General features: G+C 43.0%; 3 protein-coding genes across 6 annotated transcripts in view; 1 reads left to right on the forward strand and 2 right to left on the reverse strand.

The window, feature by feature from the left end:
• Positions 1-25,351, forward strand: part of LOC142108562 (uncharacterized) — a 365,380-nt gene that overhangs the window by 274,707 nt on the left and 65,322 nt on the right.
• LOC142108565 (uncharacterized) overlaps positions 1-25,351 on the reverse strand; it is a 150,141-nt gene that overhangs the window by 88,015 nt on the left and 36,775 nt on the right. For 2 of the 4 annotated variants that reach the window (XM_075192328.1, XM_075192327.1), the window contains exons 1-3: positions 815-990; positions 601-698; positions 130-241 (exon numbers count right to left, since the gene is read on the reverse strand). The exons of 1 other annotated variant lie outside the window; for it this stretch is intronic. In XM_075192328.1, the coding sequence (XP_075048429.1) occupies positions 130-241; positions 601-698; positions 815-962 (358 nt within the window). In that variant the 5' untranslated portion in view covers positions 963-990. Of the gene's footprint in view, positions 1-129; positions 242-600; positions 699-814; positions 991-25,351 lie in introns of those variants that run through there. One more of the 4 variants, XM_075192329.1, reaches the window with a different exon arrangement.
• Positions 16,078-22,585, reverse strand: LOC142108950 (uncharacterized; the record flags this gene model as incomplete). Its single annotated transcript, XM_075192920.1, has 3 exons — positions 16,078-18,415; positions 22,207-22,318; positions 22,478-22,585. Coding segments are annotated over 3 exons (1,473 nt in total), but the record flags the coding sequence as incomplete, so codon positions are not given.

Consider the following 25,351-nt stretch of genomic DNA (forward strand, 5'->3'; position numbering starts at 1 on the left):
TCTCCCACTGGACAAATACGTTTTTCTCGTTAGTTTGTACTGACAGAGGAGGGTGTAGAATAAATGATTGTTTTAGTGCCTGGATAAGCAGAATATGTGACTCTTCTGTAATAAGTGATTATTACTCACCTGTGCTGATATCTGTAGGGATTTCCTCCTCCTTACACTGCTGATCACCCCTCACATACGTCTCTTCCTCTCCCTCTGTAATTTCTACTTTAATATCAGTCAGGATGTCGCCCTAAAAATCCCACAATAACAATATCATCTTATTTATATGACACTATAGAATCTGCAGCGCCGCACAATCAGCAAAAAGTAAACAAAAATATACAGATAAGATGATAAAAATCAATGCAAGAGATAATAGAGACAGCAACTACATCAGAAGACAACTAGAACAAAGGAAACAATACAAAGAGGATAGGAGGTAGAGAGACAAACATGTGAGAGTTACATTAAGAGGATTATGGTAATAAAATGTATGAGATGAAACAGAAGAATATCAGTGTATAAGATGCACACAGCTCTTTTACACATAATATAATAAAAGTCACTTTGGAATTTAGATATTTGGTGAGACCCTAAAATGTCATATACCTGATACTCCTGTGGGATACTGGGATTTTCCTGTGTACAATCCTGTGAATAAAGAGGACAGAGATATCTCTCTGGGGTATTTCTGTTACTGGATCCATCTGTAGGAAACACACAGTGACTGATTACATTGTTTATATGTGATTATCAGATGAGTGTATCTAGGTGGCCCTCAGAACTATTCTCTCCTCTATAATAATTTAAAGTCTCCTCTTACCCAGTGATGTGAGGATCCGGTGATTCTCCATCCTCACGGCCTCGTACAGACCCTTGTGTCCTCCTAAATACTTCCACTCCTGCATAGAGAAATACACAGGGACATCCTCACACCTTATAGGAACCTGACAACACAATGACACAGTCATCACCCAGACACATCCCCTGGTGTTACTGTATAATGTCCCATTCCCAGCAGTCACCTCTCCAGTCACCAGCTGAATGATCTTGTTGGTCAGTTCCAAGATCTTCAGGTCATTGTTTCTCCCATGTATTGGTGCGTAACCTCTAATGACTTCTTCACATATACTTCTATCTACCGCTCCTATCTAAATGCTCTGGACACTGCAAAACAAACATACTTCCAATCTCTTATCTATGCTCAGGCTTCCAGCCCCAAACGCCTTTTTAAGACATTTAAAGCTCTTCTCAATCCTCCCACCCCAAACCCTCCGTCCACTATCAGTGCCCAGGATCTTGCTTCTTATTTCAAGGACAAGATTGATAAGATCAGACTAGAATTGGTATCCTCTTACTCGACAAGCAATTGGCTCAATTCCTTCCCACCAACCTCTGACACCCTTTCTTCATTTGACCCAACAAATGAAGAGGAAATTTCTACTCTCTTCTTATCCTCATACTCTACCTCCTACCCTCTTGATCCTATTCCTTCGCAAATTGGTAGATCCTTGTCTCCTGTGCTCATCTCACCTCTAACTAAAATCTGTAATCTCTCGCTCTCTACTGGTATCTTTCCGTCACTATACAAGCATGCAGTGATTACTTCTATTCTAAGAAAACAAAAATCCGACCCAAACTCTCTCTCAAATTACCGTCCCATCTCTCAGCTGCCGTGCCCCTCCAAGCTTCTGGAGAGACTTACCTACACTCGCCTCACACGCTTTCTTTCCACAAACAACCTGTTGGATCCTCTTCAGTCTGGCTTTCGTTCTCAACACTCCACTGAGACTGCGTTGACTAAGGTTGTCAATAATCTGATCACTGCTAAAACTAAATGCCATTACTCTCTCCTAATTCTCCTGGATCTCTCGGCTGCATTTGACACTGTTGACCACTTTCTTCTTATACAAACGCTGCAATCCCTAGGGCTTCAAGACACTGTTCTATCCTGGTTCTCATCCTACCTTTCTAATCGCTCTTTCACTGTTAATTTCTCTGGGGCCACCTCTGCTCCACTTCCTTTATCAGTTGGAGTACCGCAAGGTTCAGTGCTAGGTCCTCTGCTGTTCTCTATCTATACCGCTTCTCTTGGAAATCTAATAAGTTCCTTTGGATTTCACTATCATCTCTATGCGGATGATACCCAAATTTATCTATCCTCTCCTGATCTCTCGACATCTGTGTTGTCCCGTGTAACTGACTGTCTTTCTGCCATTTCATCTTGGATGTCCTCTCGCCAACTCAAACTTAATCTTTCTAAAACAGAGTTAATAATATTCCTACCCACCAACAAGAGCATACCTGACATTTCTATCTCTGTTGATAACATGACCATAAATCCCACCCCACAAGCTGGCTGCCTAGGTGTAATCCTTGACTCACACCTATCCTTTGTTCTCCACATTGACTCTATATCTAAATCATGTTACATACATCTAAAAAACATTTCCAGAATTTGCACATATCTCACACAAGACACTGCAAAAACCTTAATTCATGCACTTATCTCCCGCATTGACTATTGCAATTCCCTCCTTACTGGTCTTCCCAAAGACAGACTCAAACCCCTACAATCTATTTTGCACGCTGCGGCAAGATTGATTTTCCTCTGCTGAATCACTCTGTATGTCTCTACACTGGCTGCCTGTTTTCTACCGAATCCAATATAAAATACTCTTACTAACCTACAAGGCCATCAAAAATGCTGCACCAACATACATCTCCTCTCGTCACAAAATATCTCCCAACTCGGCAACTCCGTTCTACACAAGATCTGCGTCTCTCATCCAAACTCATTACATCCTCTCATTCCCGATTACAGGACTTTTTCCGGGCTGCACCCACTCTATGGAATTCTCTCCCTCGCACAATAAGACTCTTCTCTAGTCTACAAGCTTTCAAGCGTTCACTGAAAACCCACCTCTTCAGACAAGTTTATAATATTCCTCAACCACTCTCTTAACCTCACTACATTACCCTATTACCACCTGTTATACAACTACCTCTTGACATTGTTGTGTGACAGGATCATTTAGCTTACGAGTCACTTTTAACTTTGCAGTCTGGCTGGGCCGACTGAAAATGTAGACCTAACCTCATGTGTCAAACTCCCATTGTCCAATAGATTGTAAGCAGGGCCTTCTCACCTCTCTGTCTTTTACCCAATTTGTTTATTAGTTTACTATGTTTGTCCCCAATTGTAAAGCGCTACGGAATATGTTGGCGCTATATAAATAAATGATGATGATGGATAGAATATGTCACAGTCTATGAACTAACCTTAACAATAGATAGAATAATAAATCTTTAGCAGCTCTTATGATCAGATTTTTTGTGTATATAAAAAAATTCCTCAATTTTCAAACATTAATGTCTAAAAAACAAAACATATGTAATAGGATAAGTATAATTGTCACAAACCAGTATAAAGAAATACAGCACTTATTTATTAAGACATAAAACAGTTTCATAATATTAACAAATTAAATCAAAACAATATCAAGCACGTCAATAATCTACTGACATTATGAGATAGACGGTGCTCTCATCTATACCATCATATTTATTATACTTATAGGTATTAACAAATAGATAAACAGATCTAAATTACATGGACCTTATGATCGTTCATATAGTTTGTCAATCCAATGGTTCAATGTCAGGTAAACATTCCTAATTAACTGCAGAAATATAACAATTTACAGTAAGAAAATATTACAGACAGTTACTAGAGGAATGAATATCTCAAGATCAAACAATAATAATAATAATAGCCAATGCAGAGAGATCAGTCCTTATAGAAAAGTTTAATTCAACTGTAATTCTGATATGATAAATGCAGTAAATGATCCCCAGCTCCTTAGTATCACCCAATGGGACATTAATAAGACATCTGACAACTTATAACCAGACATCAGTAATAGTTACCTCTCATCACCTGACCTGGAACCTCTGATATACAGAGCCAATGCTGACGTCATGACGTCACGTCGCACGTTTCTGAAACTCTGCCCGCAGAGCAGCGTCACTGGTTCTATATCTGTAACATCAGTGTCTGGGAGACTACGGGAAAATGGCCGCCGCTGTACTGAATAAAGGACAATAGAGCCTTAGTTACTATTTTACTAGCGATTCAATTGTTTAATTAAAACCACATATCTCCTTTACCTTCATTTCTCTCCCAATTTTCCCCAATTCTATTACTGTATTGTCCTCAAAGCAAGACGGCGGCGGCCATTTTCCTTTAGTCTCCCACACACTATTAGTCTTACAGATATATCTCCGCCCCTGCAACGATTTACACTGCACAGGGGGCGTGGTCACATAATCTCTCAGTCGCCATCTTGGAACCTGGAGTTCTACTTTCAGGCCCTTTTAAGGCTGAGGTAAGATCTCCCTATAATAATATATCAGACAGCAGGAATTACCCCCATAGAGTTACCCCATGTTTATGTGCAGCCTCCCGGCCATCAGGGCTTCATACATGCGGCTGAGCTCTCACATCAGCTGCTACATAATCCTCATTGTGCTGCAGTCAGCAGAAGGCTGTTAGTAATAGCAGAGCTGGTTATTATAATGGTAGAGCTGTGAGAGACTTAATACCCAGACCAGCTACACCCCATACACCACAGAGGGGCTCACACACCATGACTAGCCCCCAACCCCCTCCTTCTACCCCCATTACCCCACATCCCCCTACTATCACCTCCTACCCAACCACCCCTCACCAAGTGCTACTAACACATAGCTTGTCTAGTGCTGGAGACTAGCCCCCACCCTCCTTCTTCTACCCCCATTACCCCACATCCCCCCTACTATCACCTCCTACCCAACCACCCCCTCACCAAGTGCTACTAACACATAGCTTGTCTAGTGCTGGAGAGTAGCCCCCATCCCCCTCCTTCTACCCCCCCATTACCTCACATCCCCCTACTATCACCTCCTACCCAACCACCCCTCACCAAGTGCTACTAACACATAGCTTGTCTAGTGCTGGAGACTAGCCCCCATCCCCCTCCTTCTACCCCCATTACCCCACATCCCCCCTACTATCACCTCCTACCCAACCACCCCTCACCAAGTGCTACTAACACATAGCTTGTCTAGTACTGGAGACTAGCCCCCATCCCCCTCCTTCTACCTCCATTACCCCACATCCCCCTACTATCACCTCCTACCCAACCACCCTTCACCAAGTGCCACTAACACATAGCTTGTCTAGTGCTGGAGACTAGCCCCCATCCCCCTCCTTCTACCCCCATTACCCCACATCCCCCCTACTATCACCTCCTACCCAACCACCCCTCACCAAGTGCCACTAACACATAGCTTGTCTAGTGCTGGAGACTAGCCCCCATCCCCCTCCTTCTACCCCCATTACCCCACATCCCCCTACTATCACCTCCTACCCAACCACTCCTCACCAAGTGCCACTAACACATAGCTTGTCTAGTGCTGGAGACTAGCCCTCATCCCCCTCCTTCTACCCCCATTACCCCACATCCCCCTACTATCACCTCCTACCCAACCACCCCTCACCAAGTGCCACTAACACATAGCTTGTCTAGTGCTGGAGACTAGCCCCCACCCCCCTCCTTCTACCCCCATTACCCCACATCCACCTACTATCACCTCCTACCCAACCACCCCCTCACCAAGTGCCCCTAACACATAGCTTGTCTAGTACTGGAGACTAGCCCCCATCCCCCTCCTTCTACCCCCATTACCTCACATCCCCCTACTATCACCTCCTACCCAACCACCCCCTCACCAAGTACCCCTAACACATAGCTTGTCTAGTGCTGGAGACTAGCCCCCATCCCCCTCCTTCTACCCCCATTACCCCACCTCACTCTACTATCACCTCCTACCCAACCACCCCTCACAAAGTGCCACTAACACATAGCTTGTCTAGTGCTGGAGACTAGCCCCCATCCCCCTCCTTCTACCCCCATTACCCCATCTCACTCTACTATCACCTCCTACCCAACCACCCCTCACCAAGTACCCCTAACACATAGCTTGTCTAGTGCTGGAGACTAGCCCCCATCCCCCTCCTTCTACCCCCATTACCCCACCTCACTCTACTATCACCTCCTACCCAACCACCCCTCACCAAGTGCCACTAACACATAGCTTGTCTAGTGCTGGAGACTAGCCCCCATCCCCCTCCTTCTACCCCCATTACCCCACATCCCCCTACTATCACCTCCTACCCAACCACCCCTCACCAAGTGCTACTAACACATAGCTTGTCTAGTGCTGGAGACTAGCCAGGGCCATCTTTTCCATTCGGCATGATGGGCAGCTTCTCGGGGGGCCCCATAGGCACGGCTCTTAAAGAGAATAAATAATCCTGCAAAAGAAAAAAACCTGCAAAAAAAACCTTCAAGAGTCACTGAGCAAGTACATCTATCTATCTCTATCTCTATATCTGTATACATCTACATCTATATCTAGGGGTCCTGGTGCACTGCTTTGCCCGGGGGGCCCATAATGTTGTTAAGATGGCCCCCTCACCAAGTGCCAGTACCACATTTAAACAAAATCTAGATCCACACTCAGCGCTGGAATGCCAATTGCAGCAGATAAGGACTCCTGATACAGCTGCACACAAGCTGTAAATAGATACTGGTATAGAAGGAGTCGTTGCAGCGCTACTGGGTTTTCTGTTAACCAAAAATACAGAGAAAGAGATTTTAAACTGTTATCCTAAAGATAACAATCTATTCCATTCATAAAAAATACATACAAACAATAAAGAATCAGATAAAATGCAGAAGACTTGACTGGGCATTTAAGCAACCACTTTCAAATAGTAGTCGTATTCTTCACACTCTAATTGAGATTTTTCAAATTGCGGGCTATAAGAAATGAACTTACAGTCAAGTAGTAATTGATGTTCTCGTAGCAGTTACTTGTATAAGATGATAGACTGCAGTTTTCTCCGAAGAGTTCAGTGTCAATCCTCCACGATACAGCTGATTCCCGTATTCGAATTAGCGGCAGCTGATGAAGTTTAGACGTCTTTTCAATAGTGGAATGTTGCAGTGTGTCCTATAGGTTCCAGGTGGAAGAGGTGTATATAGCTGTATCGTGGAGGATGCTGTATCAGCTCTGTTAAATTCAGCTCAAACCAGACATGTCTCTTCGGCTAGGTTCACAAAGTGGGATCTAGCTCTGATGGCACCTGCAAACATCACCATCAAATGGTGCAATACTTTAAATCCAGCTACATGCCTACCATATGGGATGCACAAAGGGTGGAAGGAGAGGAGCCTCTGGTTGGGGATGAGTTTTGCAGGTATACTGATACACATGATTGTATGGAATATCTGGACCAGACTTTTACTGCAAGGCCCGACATACGTGACACCCCCTTAGGAAATGTAGATTTTACGTTTTACACGGATGGGAGTTGTCATAGACAGAGACAGGAGAGCTATGCACCGGTTACGCCAAGTGGCCGAACTAGTAGCACAAAGGAGAGCGTGCGAGTTGGCAGAGGGTAAATCAGCCAATATATATACTGACTCTAGGTACGCCTTCGGGGTAGTGCACGATTTCGGGGCCCTTGGCATCTTAGGAACTTTACGACAGCAGCAGGTACACCAGTACCACACGCGCAACACATAAAAGGACTCCTGACAGCGATACAGTTACCCAAGGCAGTAGCCGTCATAAAGTGCAAAGCCCACACATCCGAGGAAGACCCGGTGTCAGTGGGCAATAACAGGGCGGATGAAGCTGCCAAATGGGCAGCAGGGTTACCTGTAACTGTATCAACGGACAAAATTATGGTTTTTCAAACAATAGACACTCAGAAATTGATTGAAATGCAAGATTTGTGTTCCCTACAGGAAAAGGCAGTCTGGAAGGCGAAGGGATGTGGTCAAGAGTACTGGGGACTCTGGAGAGATGGACAAGGTAGGCCTGTGGCTCCCAGGACATATTACCCAGGCCTGGCTGAGGCAGCACATGGTCTGACTCATCTGGGTAAAGAAGGTATGTGTAAACTGGTTAGATCATACTGGTGTGCACCTGGCTTTTCTTCTGAAGACGGTAAGAAAGCAATGTCCTGTCTTACTTGTTTGAGGAAAAATGTCAGGAAGACAATACCAACTGAGCCATCCCATATCCCTCCTACAGACGGACCTTATCAGGTAATACAAATTGACTATATCCAATTACCACCTTGCAGGAATTTCAAATATGTACTAGTGTGTACTGACGTGTTTTCCAGTTGAGTAGAGGCGTATCCAGCAGCCACTAATACTGCTGTTTTCACTGCAAAGAAAATTGTTCAGATATTTGTATGCAAATATGGTATCCCTAGAATCATAGAAAGTGATAGGGGTACCCATTTTACCGGTGATATCTTTCAGAACATGTGTAAACTCATGGGAATCAATAGCAGACTTCATACTCCTTACCGACCACAAGCCAGTAGTAAGGTGGAAAGGGTAAACGGTACCATTAAGAACAAACTGAGTAAGATAATGGCTGAAAAACGGGTTGGCGTGGCCAGAAGCTTTGCCACTAGTCCTCCATAATATCAGAACCACTCCCAGACCTCCTCTTAATCTGTCCCCCTTTGAGATACTTTTTGGCAGACAACCTCATTTGATCATAAGTCCACAGGACGATTTGAAGTGCAATAATGAAGTGACTGTGCGATATCGCATAAAAATGAGTAGACAGCTAAAACAACAGAAACTGAAAATGCTGTCACTTGGTATGCCAGAAACAAACTGTCATGATGTTGAACCTGGGGAATATGTTATGATCCGCAATATCCTACGCTCAGGTTGTTTAACAGACCGTTGGGAAGGCCCGTACCAAGTGTTGATGAACAGTACCACATCTCTGAAGTTTACAGAAAGAGAAACTTGGGTCCATGCCGCTCAATGCAGGAAGGTCAGCAATCCGGAGAAGGTACAAGACAAAGCTGAGACCGACGAACACATATCTGTCACTTGTAAACCTGTTCTGGGAGACCTTATTATTCCAGCTAAGACACCTGAGCCAAGGACGTTGTACAAGACTATTATCCCAGCGATGGAGTAGCGGTTTTTATATTTTTTTTTGTTCCAGGACCTTTCTTATTTTTTTAGGACATCTTATTTTTGTGAAGGAGGATGGATGATGGAGAAAGGGTCTGGTAGTGATATTAGTGAAGTGGAGTTGGAGGAAAGGTTGCTAGAACAAGCCGTAGAGCCTATTGTCTGACTCATTTCAGGGATCATGAGAAGATCTGCTAGCTCTGGAACTCGGAGGCAGTGTGAGGGGCTATTGTCTGAGGAATATTGTATCTGTAAGTACTGTGACACCCTAGTTGACGGGAAGTGCATCCAGCGATGCCAGTCCAATAGTAATCTGGACTTGGGCGGGCATTATTTGAAAGATTTTCACTCCCTAGTGGGAAAGGTCTGAAACCAAACCGAGTGCTGGGTGTGCTCTCATGTGCCTCAGGGACAGCATAACATAGGATTGGTGTCGTTCCCACTAAACATCTCTGAGGTCCTCGATTTACGGAGAGGGAGGTCCATAGACGGGAGGTATAATATCACTAGGTCCCCTAGTCTAAAGCATCGCCAATACTCCGTAGGTCGGTCTTTGCTGTGTCTCAATATCTCAAAGGTAAAGAGACTGGAGAATTGGGAAGCTGACCTACCTGATCAACACCAGTTTTGATAGGAGACTCTCGAGGTCACCAATGAACAGGAATAGTGATGGACATCATAGACTAGGACGCATTAGCAGACATAGAAGAATATCCATTGTTAAAGTCCCTATAGGTTATTGTCAAAATATTAATCATGCCGACACTTGTCTTGAACAAATGGAGACACTAGGCATGGGTAGTCTCGTCAAAACTTTGTATGATATTATCAATGAACATACTGTACCTTATGTTGTCCCAGATGATGTGTATTATGTTTGTGGGAGAAGGGCTTATTCCTGGTTAACTCCGAGTTCCAAAGGTTTGTTGTTTCTGTGTAAATTGGTTCATGAGATTATGACCATTACACTTGAAATGATTGATATCCATAGTACTACATCACCAACATACATACACACACAGTATGAACATCATGGCAAAATAAATATGATTCCTGGTGAAGAACGTGTACCCTGTATATGCTTCTGCGGATCGAGAAACAGCGATAAGCCATCCACCCTTACTCCAGAAGCTATGACATTGGGAAAGGAGGGGGATGTATTTTAGTCAAGCGCAGTGGAGAATACTTTCCGTGTTGTGCAAAGTGCTGAAACCATTTGAACTCACTTCACAGGTGACTACTTCAGACACTGCTAGCTTGAGTCAAGTGATTTCCTTAATTAGACTTTTGGAAAAGCAACTTGAGAAACTGAAGTAGGAGATTAAACAAAGCAATTACGCTAAGTATGTCGGACTTGTAGATGAAGTACTTTATTCGCTTCCCCAGGATCCAAGAGTTATCAAAATCTTGAAATCGGATTGCTACATTTTGGGGACTGTGCTTGATCCTCGGTTTAAGAGCTATGTCTTCTCTTGGTTTCCAACTGACCCAGATCTGAAGAGATGCAAGGAGCTCCTGGTGAGCAAGATGACGGCTCAAGTGTTACGTGACAGGACGGCTTCTCCTCCTCACTCAACTGCTAGGAAAAAACGTAGCTTTCCCAAGAGACCCAGATGACTCTGCACCAAATTTTTAAGTCTGGTTTAAAAGAATTGACCAAAAAACGTGAAACCTCTGCCGTAACTCCACCTGATCCTACTATCAACTTCTAAAGGATGGTGGAGGATTATTTTCATGACAGCATATAACTAGACACATCAGACAGTTCTTTTACATATCTGGAGGAAAAAAAGGGAATTTGGAGACCCATATACCAACTCGCTTTGCACTGCCTAAGCTGCCCACCCTCCAGTATGTACTAGGAAAGAGTTTTTAGCACAGCCAGGACCCTTGTCAGTGATTGGTGTAGGAGGCTACTTCCTCAAAATGTGGAAAAGATGATGTTCGTAAAAATCAACTTCAAGTTCCACGAGGAAGGCCTTTTCCGCCAATTACATCAAAATACTGAGAATTCTGTAGCAGTGGACTCCAGCGGTGATGAATTAATAATGTGTGAGGATGATGTACACACTGATGAAAGTGAGGATGAGGATGATGACAACATCTTGCCACAGTAGAGTTCATTAACAGCACTGTTACCTTAGGTGGCTTAAGGCCATTGTTACCTTGTTTTGTGGGGGCCCAAACAAACCAAGCACTTCAGCCACAAGGAGTGGCACTTTTGTGGCTGAAGTGCTTGGTTTGTTAAAGTGTGCATGTCCTTTTTAAGATCCAAAATAAGCGTGGGTGGGAGGGCTAAAGGACAATTCTTGCACCATTTTTCCTTTCAGCTACTACTGTGTGTCAATGTTACCTACATGTGCTATATATTGTTGTGTGCTTAACAAAACTCTTAGACACCCATTGATGATGCAGATGACTCAGCACAACATTTTGACATCTGGTCTTGTCTACTGTAAAAGAATTGACCAGAATTAGTGACACCTCTGCTGTAAAACCACCTGATCCTACTATCAACATCCAAAGAATGGTGGAGGATTATTTTAATTTTATTTGAACCTTATAAAGGCAACAGTTTTATTAACAAAGAACAACGTTGCTTGCAGAAGTACGTAAGCATGGATACCTAAATAGATGTGTATATGTATTACCTTCCACTTTGCTGCCGTTTCATCAAGTGTTTGTAATCTGCACTTTACATCAAAGGTACCTAACTAGATTATAATTTTGTGGGAATTGGGGCTGATTCGAAGCTCACCGATGACCTGACTTTTTGCTGGGAATTACAATGGCTCTTTTTAGTGCATTGTCTGGCACCCTGGATTGGTGTGGGTCTGATAAAAGCACGCATCCCGGGGGTGTCAGCGCTCGTTACAATGTATTAGCTGTAGAATTATCTCACTTATCCAAGATAAGTGAGGTAATTCCACATCGCTCCATTTGGTTCATTTGATCGCTCCACAGGTGGAGCGATCAAATGAACCATAACTAGTTTCATGATCCAAGGACAATTCCATCTTGCACCACTTTTCTTTTCTGCCACTGAGTGCTAATGTGTCCTAGATGTGGTAGGAACTGCCGTATGTTTGAGTCATTGCTCTGTTGCTTACCATCTAGCCAGATCACTGCGATATTTGTCTGAAAGTGTATGAAAATAATATTGTGACCAGTGAGGTGGTCAAAATTGACTGCAAATGACTTGAAATTAGTGTTATTGAGGTTAATAGTAATGCAGGATCAAAAAAAGCACAATTATGTGATTTTAGCATATTTTAGCAATTTTTCTAAAACAATACAGATCCAAAACATATGAAGGTGGTTTTGCCAAAACCAAAACACAAAGCTAAACCAGATCCAAAACCAAAACCCCTTCACGGGGGTCAGTGAGCATCTCTAGTATATGTGCACATATATATTTATGTGTGTGTGTGTATATATATATCTACTATATAAATGCCCAGTGGCGTGTGTGAAAAAAAAAAAAAACAAGCTGCAGCGCCACCTGCTGAGCAGAGTTATACACTGACCTATATATTTCTTGAAGGAGAAGTGACAGTTGGGAGTGGTTGGTGGTTGCCGGGGGTGACAGTGGGGAGTTTTTAACACCTTAAGTAGCTTGATGAAGGATGTGGCGATGAAGATGAAGGATGAGGTGATGGAGAAAAATGATGAGGTGGTGACATGTGGACAAAACCACGTCAAAAAAGGGCGCTTGCATCGGGAAGTAACGCTCTTCCCCTGAGGAGGCCTGGGCTAGGCCCAAATGCATGACAAGAACCTTTTTAACACCTTAAGTAGCTTGATTTGACTAGAATGCATGAGTATCATGCACGGGTTAACTTGTATATATATATATTTCTTGAAGGAGAAGTGACAGTTGGGGGTGGTTGGTGGTTGCCAGGGGTGACAAAGCGAGAGGAGTGTGATACTCAGGACCGCTGAGAGAGATCCCTGTGTCTGGATAGACATATGGATAGATGTGGCGATAAAGATGAAGGATGAGGTGATGGAGAAAAATGATGAGGTGGTGACATGTGGACAAAACCACGTTAAAAAAGGGCGCTTTCGACGGGAAGTAACGCTCTTTCCCTGAGGAGGCCTGGGCTAGGCCCAAATGCATGACAAGAACCTTTTTAACACCTTAAGTAGCTTGATTTGACTAGAATGCATGAGTATCATGCACGGGTTAACTTGTGTGTGTGTGTATATATATATATATATATATATATATATATATACACACACACATGTATGTATATAATCTATATACCAACACACATTCACACAGTGTTGGTGTGATGTATAGTTATTTAGTGCATAAATTGTGACTTTTTCAATAAACTTCTTAGGTTATAATCAATCTGTTTTATTTTTTTTCGCTGTCATTGTTTTATTCCCCAACTGCACAAATATCCAGTAACTTCCCTCCTAGGGGTATATTTACTAAACTGCGGGTTTGAAAAAGTGGAGATGTTGCCTGTAGCAACCAATTAGATTCTAGTTGTCATTTTGTAGAATGTACTAAATAAATGATACCTAGAATCTGATTGGTTGTTGTAGGCAACAGCTCCATTTTTAATTTTTTCAACCCCGCAGTTTAATAAATCTAGCCCCTAGTCTTTAAAAGGGGTCCAGTGTTGCTAAAAGTGCCTCCCCAACAAATCAGAGGTTACTGGAGGAAACTGGATCCCGGTATCATCAACTCCCCCGGGTATCGAGACAACAGCTTCAAAGAGATCACTCTTGAAACATTTATTGAATGAAAAAGTCGATTATTTTATCATTTCAATATGGGAACAGTAAGCAACTAAGGTTAAAGGCTGGATTACGAATGAAAGACTAAGTGAGGTTGGTAGAGGGTAGATAGCCAATATACATGACAATATGGAATTCCAGGAACTGACACAATATAGGAACCTGTTGTAACAGCTATTGTCATAAGCTTATAGAACAGGTGCTAGAGGTCTTCACCTTTAGCAGCATCCATTCCCGTAGAGCTTGTTGCGCTCAAAGGTACTCAGATGTCCCCAGGTCTTATTCTCTGCGTAGTACAAGCTTATTGGTATAACCGTAGCGCGGGCAAGGGGATGACGGCAGGAGATAAAAAACGAAGTCAGAGACAGGCCAAAGTCATAGGGCACAAGCAGGCAGCGAAGTGAGGTCCAGGCAAAGGGTCAGGTCCAGCAGAAAGGCAGGATATCCGAGTCACAGGCAGAAGTCAGGGTCACCAGCAAATAATCACGGTCCAATAACAAGCCAAGGCTCATACACTGAAGGGTCTATCCAGGAGTACAGGAACTAAGCACAAGAGCAGGACTGCAGCCAGGATACTGAACGCTATAACCGGCAAGGAGGCTAAGCCCTCCCTGCCTTAAATACCTAGACTGCCCAATCAGAATACAAGAGGTGCTGGGGTTAATAATCAGCCACCTGAGGCTGTGAACAGATAATTAATTTAAACTGCACCTGCGCCCGACAGTCTATAATGCCGGGACGCAGGGCTGTCAACGAAAGCGTCCCGGACTTTGCCATTGTGGCGGCCGGGACCTAGAAACCGACAGTGACGTCCCGGCTGTTGCTATGACAGCTGGGACGCCAGAAGTGGAGATGAGCTGCGAATCGTAACATCTGTTAGCAGACTATTAAAGGGAATAGTAAAATAATAGATCAAATATTGTGAACCAACATCCACCCCCCCCCCCCCCAACACACTCACTGTCCCCTCCATACTTTATACAGGACATCCCCCCCTTACCAGATGCTCCCTTCTCTCCTTTTCTTTTCACCTTTTTTCCTTTGGTTTAAATAATCATAAGAAAAACCAGAAGTCAGCTTGGTTGGTAATTATACACTTTATTACCCGATTTGTGTACTGACCACATAGTTACGTCATGTCCATATAAGCACTGTCACAGTGCACCATGTTTTGTGACCTAGGACATAACTGTCCATGGGGGAAAACCTACAATTCAATATCCTGCCTTCTGCTTTAAGGCCACACTCTTCGTTAAAGTCAACTTTTCCCCCAAAAATACTACTCGTGCATGGCTCATTTATGTCTTAATTCATCAGTTTGGGGACATCAGGTCTGTATTTACTATATTTCACATTTGTGTGTTTGAAAGTTTTTATTACATGTGTATTTATATATAAATAAATGTACTGAAGGTGCAAAAAAAGCACATTTAAAACTATAAGTGGAGGCCTGACCTCCATCACCTCTAAATATGTCTAAAAGTCCTTCTGAAGGACAGCTACAGGCCCTGCAGCCACCTGCTACAGTGGGAAGGCCCCAGTGAATATAGAGACTCCACAACGTTGGAACCTCATTTAAACATCTCGCCCTGCAAAGCAAAATCTCGTTTTCACATCCTAGCACAGTACAAAGGCAATGAGCGCACCTACACTACATTCAGCATGAAAAGTATTGAAGAACTGAGATGTTGTATGTTACTTATAATGTATGTATACTTATGACAAATTATATGTTATTTTAAGCATTTAGACAACACAATGTTTTGTTATATCCAGTTTGATTGACAAAAACAGTATAAAAAATATATTTATTGCCTATATTTTAACTTACATTACTAAAATCAACTGTGTTTCCAATATCTGAAGTATTGCAGCAGCCTTCTTTCATACCCAATTGCTTTTATCCTGTGGAATTTTCTGATGGGTAACAAGATGTGATTTCTGCGTAAAACATTTCTCACACTCAGAACATGGTTTGAATGCTTTTAATGTTGAAATTGGCCATACCTGATGTGTTTGTTTTGGTCCATCTAGTATTGTACCTTTATTAATCTGTACATTGTCACAGAGTCTCCATCCACGTCAGATCTCTGGAGAAACCACATAGGGCCAACAACTCCTTAATCAAACATGTCCCATTGTATAACAGGTCTGGGGATCTCCCTAGGAAATCCTACTTGTTACATGAATATGGGGAGTCTGAAGTATACTGTGTTTTATAACAAGATCCACACCCATTTATTTTGTGTCCCATGACATCTTAACACTATTTAATCTGTCCAACATGTTGATGAGAGGAGCAGTCAAAAAGTGTCCTTAACCTCCTGAATCAAGTCCAAAGAGATGAGAGAGGTTCTCATTATGGTACAATACATCCGTCTGCTGAGAGGACACGAGGAACCTACATACAGGACCATGTTTATCAGGAAAAAAAAACCATAGAATTTCTGGATCCACTGGAACAAATTTAAAGTGTGTATATTGTAAACAGGAATATGGTGTTTTATGAGTTATTATGGCCACCGTGATTGGCCGAAGTAGCCCCCGTGTCATATATATATAGTATCTTTGTTGTAGTGGGATGTACTATTGAGAATATATGGAGGTTGTGATATGTATGCCCATGATACAAGAACAATGGTGTTATGTATTATATGTATTATACATTTATGATATAGTGAGGATTGTGTGTTGGTTCTGTGTGGATTGTATACAAGAATAGCAGTGTATTTATATATTGGATGATATGTATGATAATAGGAGTTTAATGTAATCTGGGGCACACACATGTATACATACATCCACACACATAAAAAAAGATATTTACACATTTATGAACCTACACCCAGATTTTCATATATGTGTACGATTGTCATTAAATATATATTGTAACATTGTTGTAAGTAAATATGCTTTTTCATACAAATATCTGCATTTTCATTATGGGTTTTTATATTGCCTTGAGACAGTAAGTATTATATAGAGAACTGTGTGAGAATTGGATGTTACTATAGTATAGAGGACTGGAGAAGGTTTGGCTTACGGAATATAAAAGTGTGTGGTTATATAAGACACCTATCCAGGAACAGAATATGGAGATAGCTTGTGCACAGTGATGCAGGATACACGTAATTTTCCTCTTTTAATTCTTCTTTGTAATACTTAAAGATACAATATCTTAGTTCTTCAATTCTGGTACGTTTATATTTATAACAAATATAGAAAAATACCTCTGATATGGTATTTTATGTACTTAGACAACACAAAGTTTTGTTCTACCCCCTTTGTTTAATAAAAACAGATAATATATATATACACACACACTTAATTTTTTAATTTACAGTAATGTAATCAAACTTTTTTCATATCTAATAGCTTTTGTCCCATGTGAATTTTTTGATGTTCAACAAGAGATGATTTCTGTGTAAAACATTTCCCACACTCAGAACATGTAAACGGTTTCTGACCTGTGTGAGTTCTCTGATGTCTTATAAATTGTGATTTGTATATAAACCATTTTTCACACTCCAAACAAGGAAATGGTTTTTCACCTGTGAGAGTTCTTTGATGTACAACAACAGCTGAATTATGTGTAAAACATTTTCCGCACTCTGAACATATAAACGGTTTCTCACCTATGTGAATTCTCTGATGTTCAACAGCTGAATAATGTGTAAAACATTTCCCACACTCTGAACATGTAAACGATTTCTCACCTGTGTGATTTCTTTTATGTACAACAAGATTTAATTTATGTGTAAAACATTTCCCACACTCAGAACAGGTAAATGGTTTCTCACCTGTATGAGTTCTTTGATAGCTAAAAAGAGATAATTTACGTGCAAAACATTTCCCACACTCTGAACATGTAAACGGTTTCTCACCTGTGTGAGATGCCTGATGTTCAACAAGATATGACTTACGTGTAAAACATTTCCCACACTCGGAACATGTAAACGGTTTTTCACCTGTGTGAGTTCTCTGATGTTCAATAAGTTTTGATTTACGTGTAAAACATATCCCACACTCAGAACATGTAAACGGTTTTTCACCTGTGTGAGTTCTCTGATGTTCAATGAGTTTTGATTTACGAGTAAAACAAATCCCACACTCAGAACACGTAAACGGTTTCTCACCTGTGTGAGTTGCCCGATGGTCAACAAGAGTTGATTTAAATGTAAAACATTTCCCACAATCAGAACATGCAAACGGTTTCTCACCTGTGTGAGTTCTCTGATGTCTATTAAGTTGTGATTTCTTTGGAAACAATTTTCCACATTCAGAACATATAAACTGTTTTTCGGCTGTGTAAGTTTTCTGTTGTTCAACAAGATGTGATTTCTGTGTAAAACATTTCCCACTTTCAGGACATATAAATATTTTATCATCTGCATGAGCTTTACTATGTGTAACAATATCTACGTTATCAGAAGAATATTCCTCATTAGAGGAATCAGATGATTTATCTGTTCTGTGAAGTATTGGAAGTATATTTCGGGTAGTGGGGTTTCCTCCTGGAGAATCATGTGTGATGTTATCTTCTATTTCACAATCTGTAGAAAAAAAGAATCTTCCCTCTGAGATATTCCTGAGTTTGCATCCATCTGCTGGATATAAAATAAATGTATGGAAATAAACATTTTATTTTACATTGATTAACATATTATAATGCCCAACATTTTCATACTATGAGTAAGTTGAAATATCTAGCTGCTTAATTTCAATTTACAAACTATAAACACTTCATTATAATCAGAAAACTGCATCACCAAGCACATTGCATAAACCCAGCCACAGTGACACACAAAGTGCATCCAGGTTGGACAATTCCAGCCAAAATGTGGACATTGGCGAGTAACATTTCCTAAGCACATACGTTGCCCAGCCAGCATCCTAGAACATGAAGACTCATTAGCCAGGGACATTGTCCAACTAGACACTGATCTCACACACATACACTGGAGCCTCAAAAGTAGAGTAGATGTGGGTTAAATTAGCAGCGAGTTCTAGATATGGGTTTGCACTACTCTTAGGTCTCACATCCTTGCACAGAGCAGAGGAGAGCATCAGGACAGAGTAGGAGAATGGAGCAGGGCACAGATAGGTAACAGCACAAAGTAATGTATAAGGGTAAAGCACGGTACAGAGTCAGATCAGCAGAGTAAAGAGCAACTGTACAGAGCATCCAAGCACGTAGATTGGAGGGGAGCTATTGGGCAATGACGGGTGTGTGTGAGATGGGGGAGTTTGTGTGAAGTGTATGTTGTGATGGGGTGTATGCAGGGCCGCTGAGAGGGGAAGGGGGGGCGGGTACTAATAACCCGGGCCCGGCATGTTAGGGGGCCCGGGCCCTTGCGATGCGGGTTTTATGTTTGCGGGGGGGGGGGGATTCTCGGTCATTGGTGGGGGGGGAGCAGGCTAGTTTAAAAAAAGAAAAAACATACTCACCTGATCGCGGAGCCGGCATCCCTCCTCTCTGCTGCTCTGTGCTCTATTCAGACTGTCTGAATGCCGGGTGTGATGTCATCATGTCATGCCCAGCATTCAGTCAGTCTGGAGCAATGGAGCTCGGAGCAGCAGAGAAGACCAAGAAATGAGAAAAGGTAAGTGAAGGGAGGAAAACGAGGGGGGGGCACAAAGGGGTTAAAAAACAGAAAAGCAGCATGTCAGAGGGGTTAAAAAATGAGGGGGGCATAGAGGGGTTAAAAAACGGGGAAGCAGCATGTCAGAGGGGTTAAAAACGGGGAAGCAGCATGTCAGAGGGGTTAAAAACGGGGAAGCAGCATGACAAAGGGGTTAAAAATGAGGGGGAGCACACAGGGGTTAAAAAACGGAAAAGCAGCATGTCAGAGGGGTTAAAAACGTGGAAGCAGCATGTCAGCTGTTAAAAAACGGAAAAGCAGCATGTCAGAGGGGTTAAAAAATGAGGGGGAGCACAGAGGGGTTAAAAAACGGAAAAGCAGCATGTCAGAGGGGTTAAAAACGGAAAAGCAGCATGTCAGAGGGGTTAAAAAATGAGGGTGGCACAGAGGGGTTAAAAAACGGGGCAGCATGGCACAGTGGGGTTAATAAACAGGGGTCAGCATGGCACAGTGGGGTTAAAAAATGGTGGACAGCATGGCACAGTGGGATTGAAAAAGGGGGGGAGCAGCATAGTATAGTGTGATGAAGGGGAGCCAGATGAAGGGGCAAAAGCAGCATGGAGGGCGCAGTGTGATCATAAGGCATGGCGATGATGAAGGGGCACATTATTGTAATATTGGAGCTGGAGGAAGGCCTAATTATTAATCGTGGATGGTATTGATTTAACGCCAGGGTTGTTTGGGATTATCTAAATGTAGCTCTTTTTTTTCCAAATAGGGCCCCCAGCATTCCAGGATCCAGACAAGCCGCAACTATAGAAACATGCAGCAACAGGTGGTGAAAGTGAGAAGAACAGGTAGGAGAGAGCAGGACAGTATGTGAAATGTTGTGATTCTAGTAGGGACAATGTCAATTTGTGGTGAGTGTTGTGCCCAATGTAAGGTGGAGGCCAAGACTGAACTCTTTGTGTACACACTGCATTTTTTCTATACTACATTTTTGTGCTAGATGTCCTGAAAGTCAGGAGTGCTTGGACATATGTGACACTCGGGTGAATTGAGAGCCTAGTGATTTTGATGTGTTAGCCACGCCCCAATGGTGCATTTGCTGCACCCCCAAATGCATGACCACACCTCTGAAAATTTTTGCACCGCCACAAGGTGGCGCAATTTTATTTACCATACTCAACTATGAGGGGGGCCCCATGAATTTATTGTATCGGGGCCCTGAATTCCTCTTGGCAGCCCTGGGTGTATGTGATCTTAGAGGGAGGAGAATAATTCATTCTGCATTAGTATTACAGTGATAATATACAGCTGAGGATGTCACGTGTTAGTACAGTGAGAGGGTTATGGATACTATCACAGGAGGTAGTGTACAGGAGGCTCATGGGTAATTTCATGGAGTCAGACTGACGTCCCATGAGATACACCAGACAGTGTGAGGAGGAGATTGGTCAGATCTCTGGGCTGGTAGCACACAATGATATGATGTGAGGAGGAGACTGGTCAGATCTCTGGGCTGGTAGCACACAGTGATATAATGTGATGAGGAGACTGGCCAGATCTCTGGGCTGGTAGCACACAGTGATATGATGTGAGGAGGAGACTGGTCAGATCTCTGGGCTGGTAGCACACAATGATATGATGTGAGGAGGAGACTGGTCAGATCTCTGGGCTGGTAGCACACAGTGATATGATGTGAGGAGGAGACTGGTCAGATCTCTGGGCTGGTAGCACACAGTGATATGATGTGAGGAGGAGACTGGTCAGATCTCTGGGCTGGTAGCACACAGTGATATGATGTGAGGAGGAGACTGGTCAGATCTCTGGGCTGGTAGCACACAATAATATGATGTGAGGAGGAGACTGGTCAGATCCCTGGGTTGGTAGCACACAGTGATATGATGTGAGGAGGAGACTGGTCAGATCTCTGGGCTGGTAGCACACAGTGATATGATGCGAGGAGGAGACTGGTCAGATCTCTGTGCTGGTAGCACACAATGATATGATGTGAGGAGGAGACTGGTCAGATCTCTGGGCTGGTAGCACACAATGATATGATGTGAGGAGGAGACTGGTCAGATCTCTGGGCTGGTAGCACACAGTGATATGATGTGAGGAGGAGACTGGTCAGATCTCTGGGCTGGTAGCACACAATAATATGATGTGAGGAGGAGACTGGTCAGATCCCTGGGCTGGTAGCACACAGTGATATGATGTGAGGAGGAGACTGGTCAGATCTCTGGGCTGGTAGCACACAATAATATGATGTGAGGAGGAGACTGGTCAGATCCCTGGGCTGGTAGCACACAGTGATATGATGTGAGGAGGAGACTGGTCAGATCTCTGGGCTGGTAGCACACAATGATATGATGTGAGTAGGAGACTGGTCAGATCTCTGGGCTGGTAGCACACAGTGATATGATGTGAGGAGGAGACTGGTCAAATCTCTGGGCTGGTAGCACACAATGATATGATGTGAGGAGGAGACTGGTCAGATCTCTGGGCTGGTAGCACACAGTGATATGATGTGAGGAGGAGACTGATCAGATCTCTGGGCTGGTAGCACACAGTGATATGATGTGAGGAGGAGAATGGTCAGATCTCTGGGCTGGTAGCACACAATGATATGATGTGAGGAGGAGAACAGGAGTCTAATAGGGTCTGATGGCTCCCGACTCTCCCACTGGACAGATATGTTGTCCTCATTAGTTTGTACTGACAGAGGAGGGTGTAGAATAAATGATTGTTTTATTGACTGAATAAGTAGAATATGTGACTCTTTTCTGTAATAAGTGTTTATTACTCACCTGTGCCGATATCTGTAGGGATTTCCTCCTCCTTACACTGCTGCTCACCCCTCACATACGTCTCTTCCTCTCCTTCAATTAATTCTACTTTGATATCAGTCAGGACGTCATCCTAAATAGCCCACAAAACAATATAAATATATTTAATAATACCTGATTTATCGATTTGAAGTGAAACAGGAGAATTTAAGTGTATAAGATCCAAACAGCTTTTTTTTTACAGATCATAAATTCACTTTGGTATTTGGGGAGACCCTAAAATGTCATCTACCTGATACTCCTGTGGGATACTGGGATTTTCCTGTGTACAATCCTGTGAATACAGAAGATGGAGATATCTCTCTGGGGTATTTCTGTTACTGGATCCATCTGTAGGAGACACACAGTGACTGATTACATTGTTTATATGTGATTCTCAGATGAGTGTATCTAGGTGGCCCAAAAAACTATTCTCTCCTCTACAATAAATGAAAGTCTCCTCTTACCCAGTGATGTGAGGATCCGGTGATTCTCCATCCTCACGTCCATGTACAGACCCTTGTGTCCTCCTAAATACTTCCACTCCTGCACAGAGAAATACACAGTGACATCCTGACACCTTATAGGAACCTGGCAACACAATGACACAGTCATCATCCAGACACATCCCCTGGTGTTACTGTATAATGTCCCATTCCCAGCAGTCACCTCTCCAGTCACCAGCTGAATGATCTTGTTGGTCAGTTCTAGCATCTTCTGGTCATTGTTTCCCTCATGTATCAGTGAGTGAGGTTCAGGCACCGTGATGGGGCTCTGGGTCCTGCTCAATCCTCCTGACACACTGGGGCGGCTCCTGGGTGTCACACACTCACCAGATCTCTTTATCACTACTGTGTAATCCTGTGTATTGAGAGAGACATCATGTTAAATGCTTTTTTGGGACACATTTTACAAGTGCATTTTGGAAGTAGGATGTATCAAACTCTACATGAGGTCCTGTGTGACCTCTTCTCATGAGCCATAGAGCCCTGGTCAGTGTTTCTCACAAGATCCTCTGCTCCAGCCTCAGAAGACTGCTAAATGACCTTACACAATACTGTACGGCTTCCAATGGTCCTCTTGTGGCCAGGTGTCTTGACCATTACCGACACACATTTAGTGCATTGTGCTGCAATTGAAATCTGTCACAAATGTATGAGTTGGAGGTTCCTGAACATTTTAGGTCTCTGTTTAAATTTAATTCCATTCATTATGCTATATTCAAAACTGCACATGGTGGCCTGGCCAGTGGTTTAGGGCTCCCGAATTTAAAGAAATACTTCTATTCGGCTCTCTTAACACAATGTGTTCAGTGACATTCTTCTCCTGGTTCTCGAGTTGGGTGAATATGGAATCTGACTCACTTTCCTCTCTCTCCACTTCTACGCATCTCTAGACCCCACACGGCCTTCTTAGGCTCACTCCCATCCTGTCATTACCTTCTCCCTTACAATTTGGTCTCGCTGTAATCGTATTTAGAAATTGGCTCCTTCACTGTCTCCTCTTGTCCCTCTCTGTTATAACCCCAATTTCTCTCCAGGCCTTCGCCCTCAGCCTTTTACTGCTTGGTTTGTATCTGGACTTCGTTTTAATATAGAACTCACAGTGCAAGGCATCTTCCCCACTTTTGCTACTCTTAGTGACACATACGCACTTCCTTCTACAGCTTTTCATCAGTATCTGCAAATCCATAATTTCTTTCGGGTTTCCTTCCCCAGTATCTCTGCCAGACCGCTCTCTCCAATTGAGCTGTATGTCGTTCCTCACCCAAGGGCCTCATCTCCTCTCTTTACCATTCTACGTTTACTTCTCTCACCCCCACATACCCTCTCACGTTGCAAATTGGGTTGGGGACCTTGGTGAGGTACTGGATGAGGAGGACTGGTAGGACATTGGGAAGGGATCTCCAAGCCTTACTAAAATCTAGGTAAGCAACATCTACGGCCCTGATGTGATCTATCACTTTAGTCACCCATTAAAAAAAAGTAAATAAGATTTGTTTGACATGATCTCCCCCCAGTAAACCAATGCTGTTTGGGATCCTGTAAGTTACTGGATTTGAGATATTCTACAACTCTTTATTTTAAGAGTGTTTCCATCAATTTCCCTACAATTAATGTAAGGCTCACTGGTCTGTAGTTGCCTCTTCCTTGCTTCCACTTTTGTGCAGTGGGATTAAGTTAGCTCTTTTCCAGTCCTCTGCAATTACTCCTGTATCTAGTGACTGATTGAATAATTCTGTTAATGGTGTTACCAGCACCCCTTTAAGATCATTTAGTATCATTGTACGTATCCCATCTGGCCCCATTGATTTATCCATTTTCAGTTTTGAGAGCTCTGTTAGGACCTTCTACTTGATATATGTACTTGTATCTACCTCATTTTTTGAGTATACTTGCCACTTAACTGTGGCCCCTTCCCGGCTCTTTCTGTAGTGAGCACTGAGCAAAAATAATTATTAAGATGATCTGCTATTAACTTTTCTCCCTCGACAAGACCCTCACTCTCTGTCTTATTATTACTCCTTTGGTTTTTCTCCTTTCACTTATATACCTAAAAAAAAGTTTTGCCCCCTTTACCTACTGATTAGGCCATTTTCTCTTTAACTTGTGCCTTTGAACATGTGATTACCTTCTTAGCCTCCTTCTGTCTAGCAAGATACACCTATTTGTCTGGGTGGGGGGAGGTGGATATACCAGAAGATGGATCTTGGGCAGAAGTGAGAGGGAACTACTGTTGGGTGTAAGGTTGTGGGGCTAGTAGCCAGCACTAGACAAGCTATGTGTTAGTGGCACTTGGTGAGGGGGTGGTTGGGTAGGAGGTGATAGTAGGGGGATGTGGGGTAATGGGGGTAGTCTCCAGCACTACACAAGCTATGTGTTAGAGGCACATGGTGAGGGGTGGTTGGGTAGGAGGTGATAGTAGGGGGGGGGCTAGTCATGGTGTGTGAGCCCCTCTGTGGTGTATGGGGTATAGCTGGTCCGGGTATTAAGTCTCTCACAGCTCTACCATTATAATAACCAGCTCTGCTATAACTAACAGCCTTCTGCTGACTGCAGCACAATGAGGATTATGTAGCAGCTGATGTGAGAGCTCAGCCGCATGTATGAAGCCCTGATGGCCGGGA

The sequence above is a fragment of the Mixophyes fleayi genome, chromosome 12 (genome assembly GCF_038048845.1).
Source record: "Mixophyes fleayi isolate aMixFle1 chromosome 12, aMixFle1.hap1, whole genome shotgun sequence".
NCBI lineage: Eukaryota > Metazoa > Chordata > Amphibia > Anura > Limnodynastidae > Mixophyes > Mixophyes fleayi.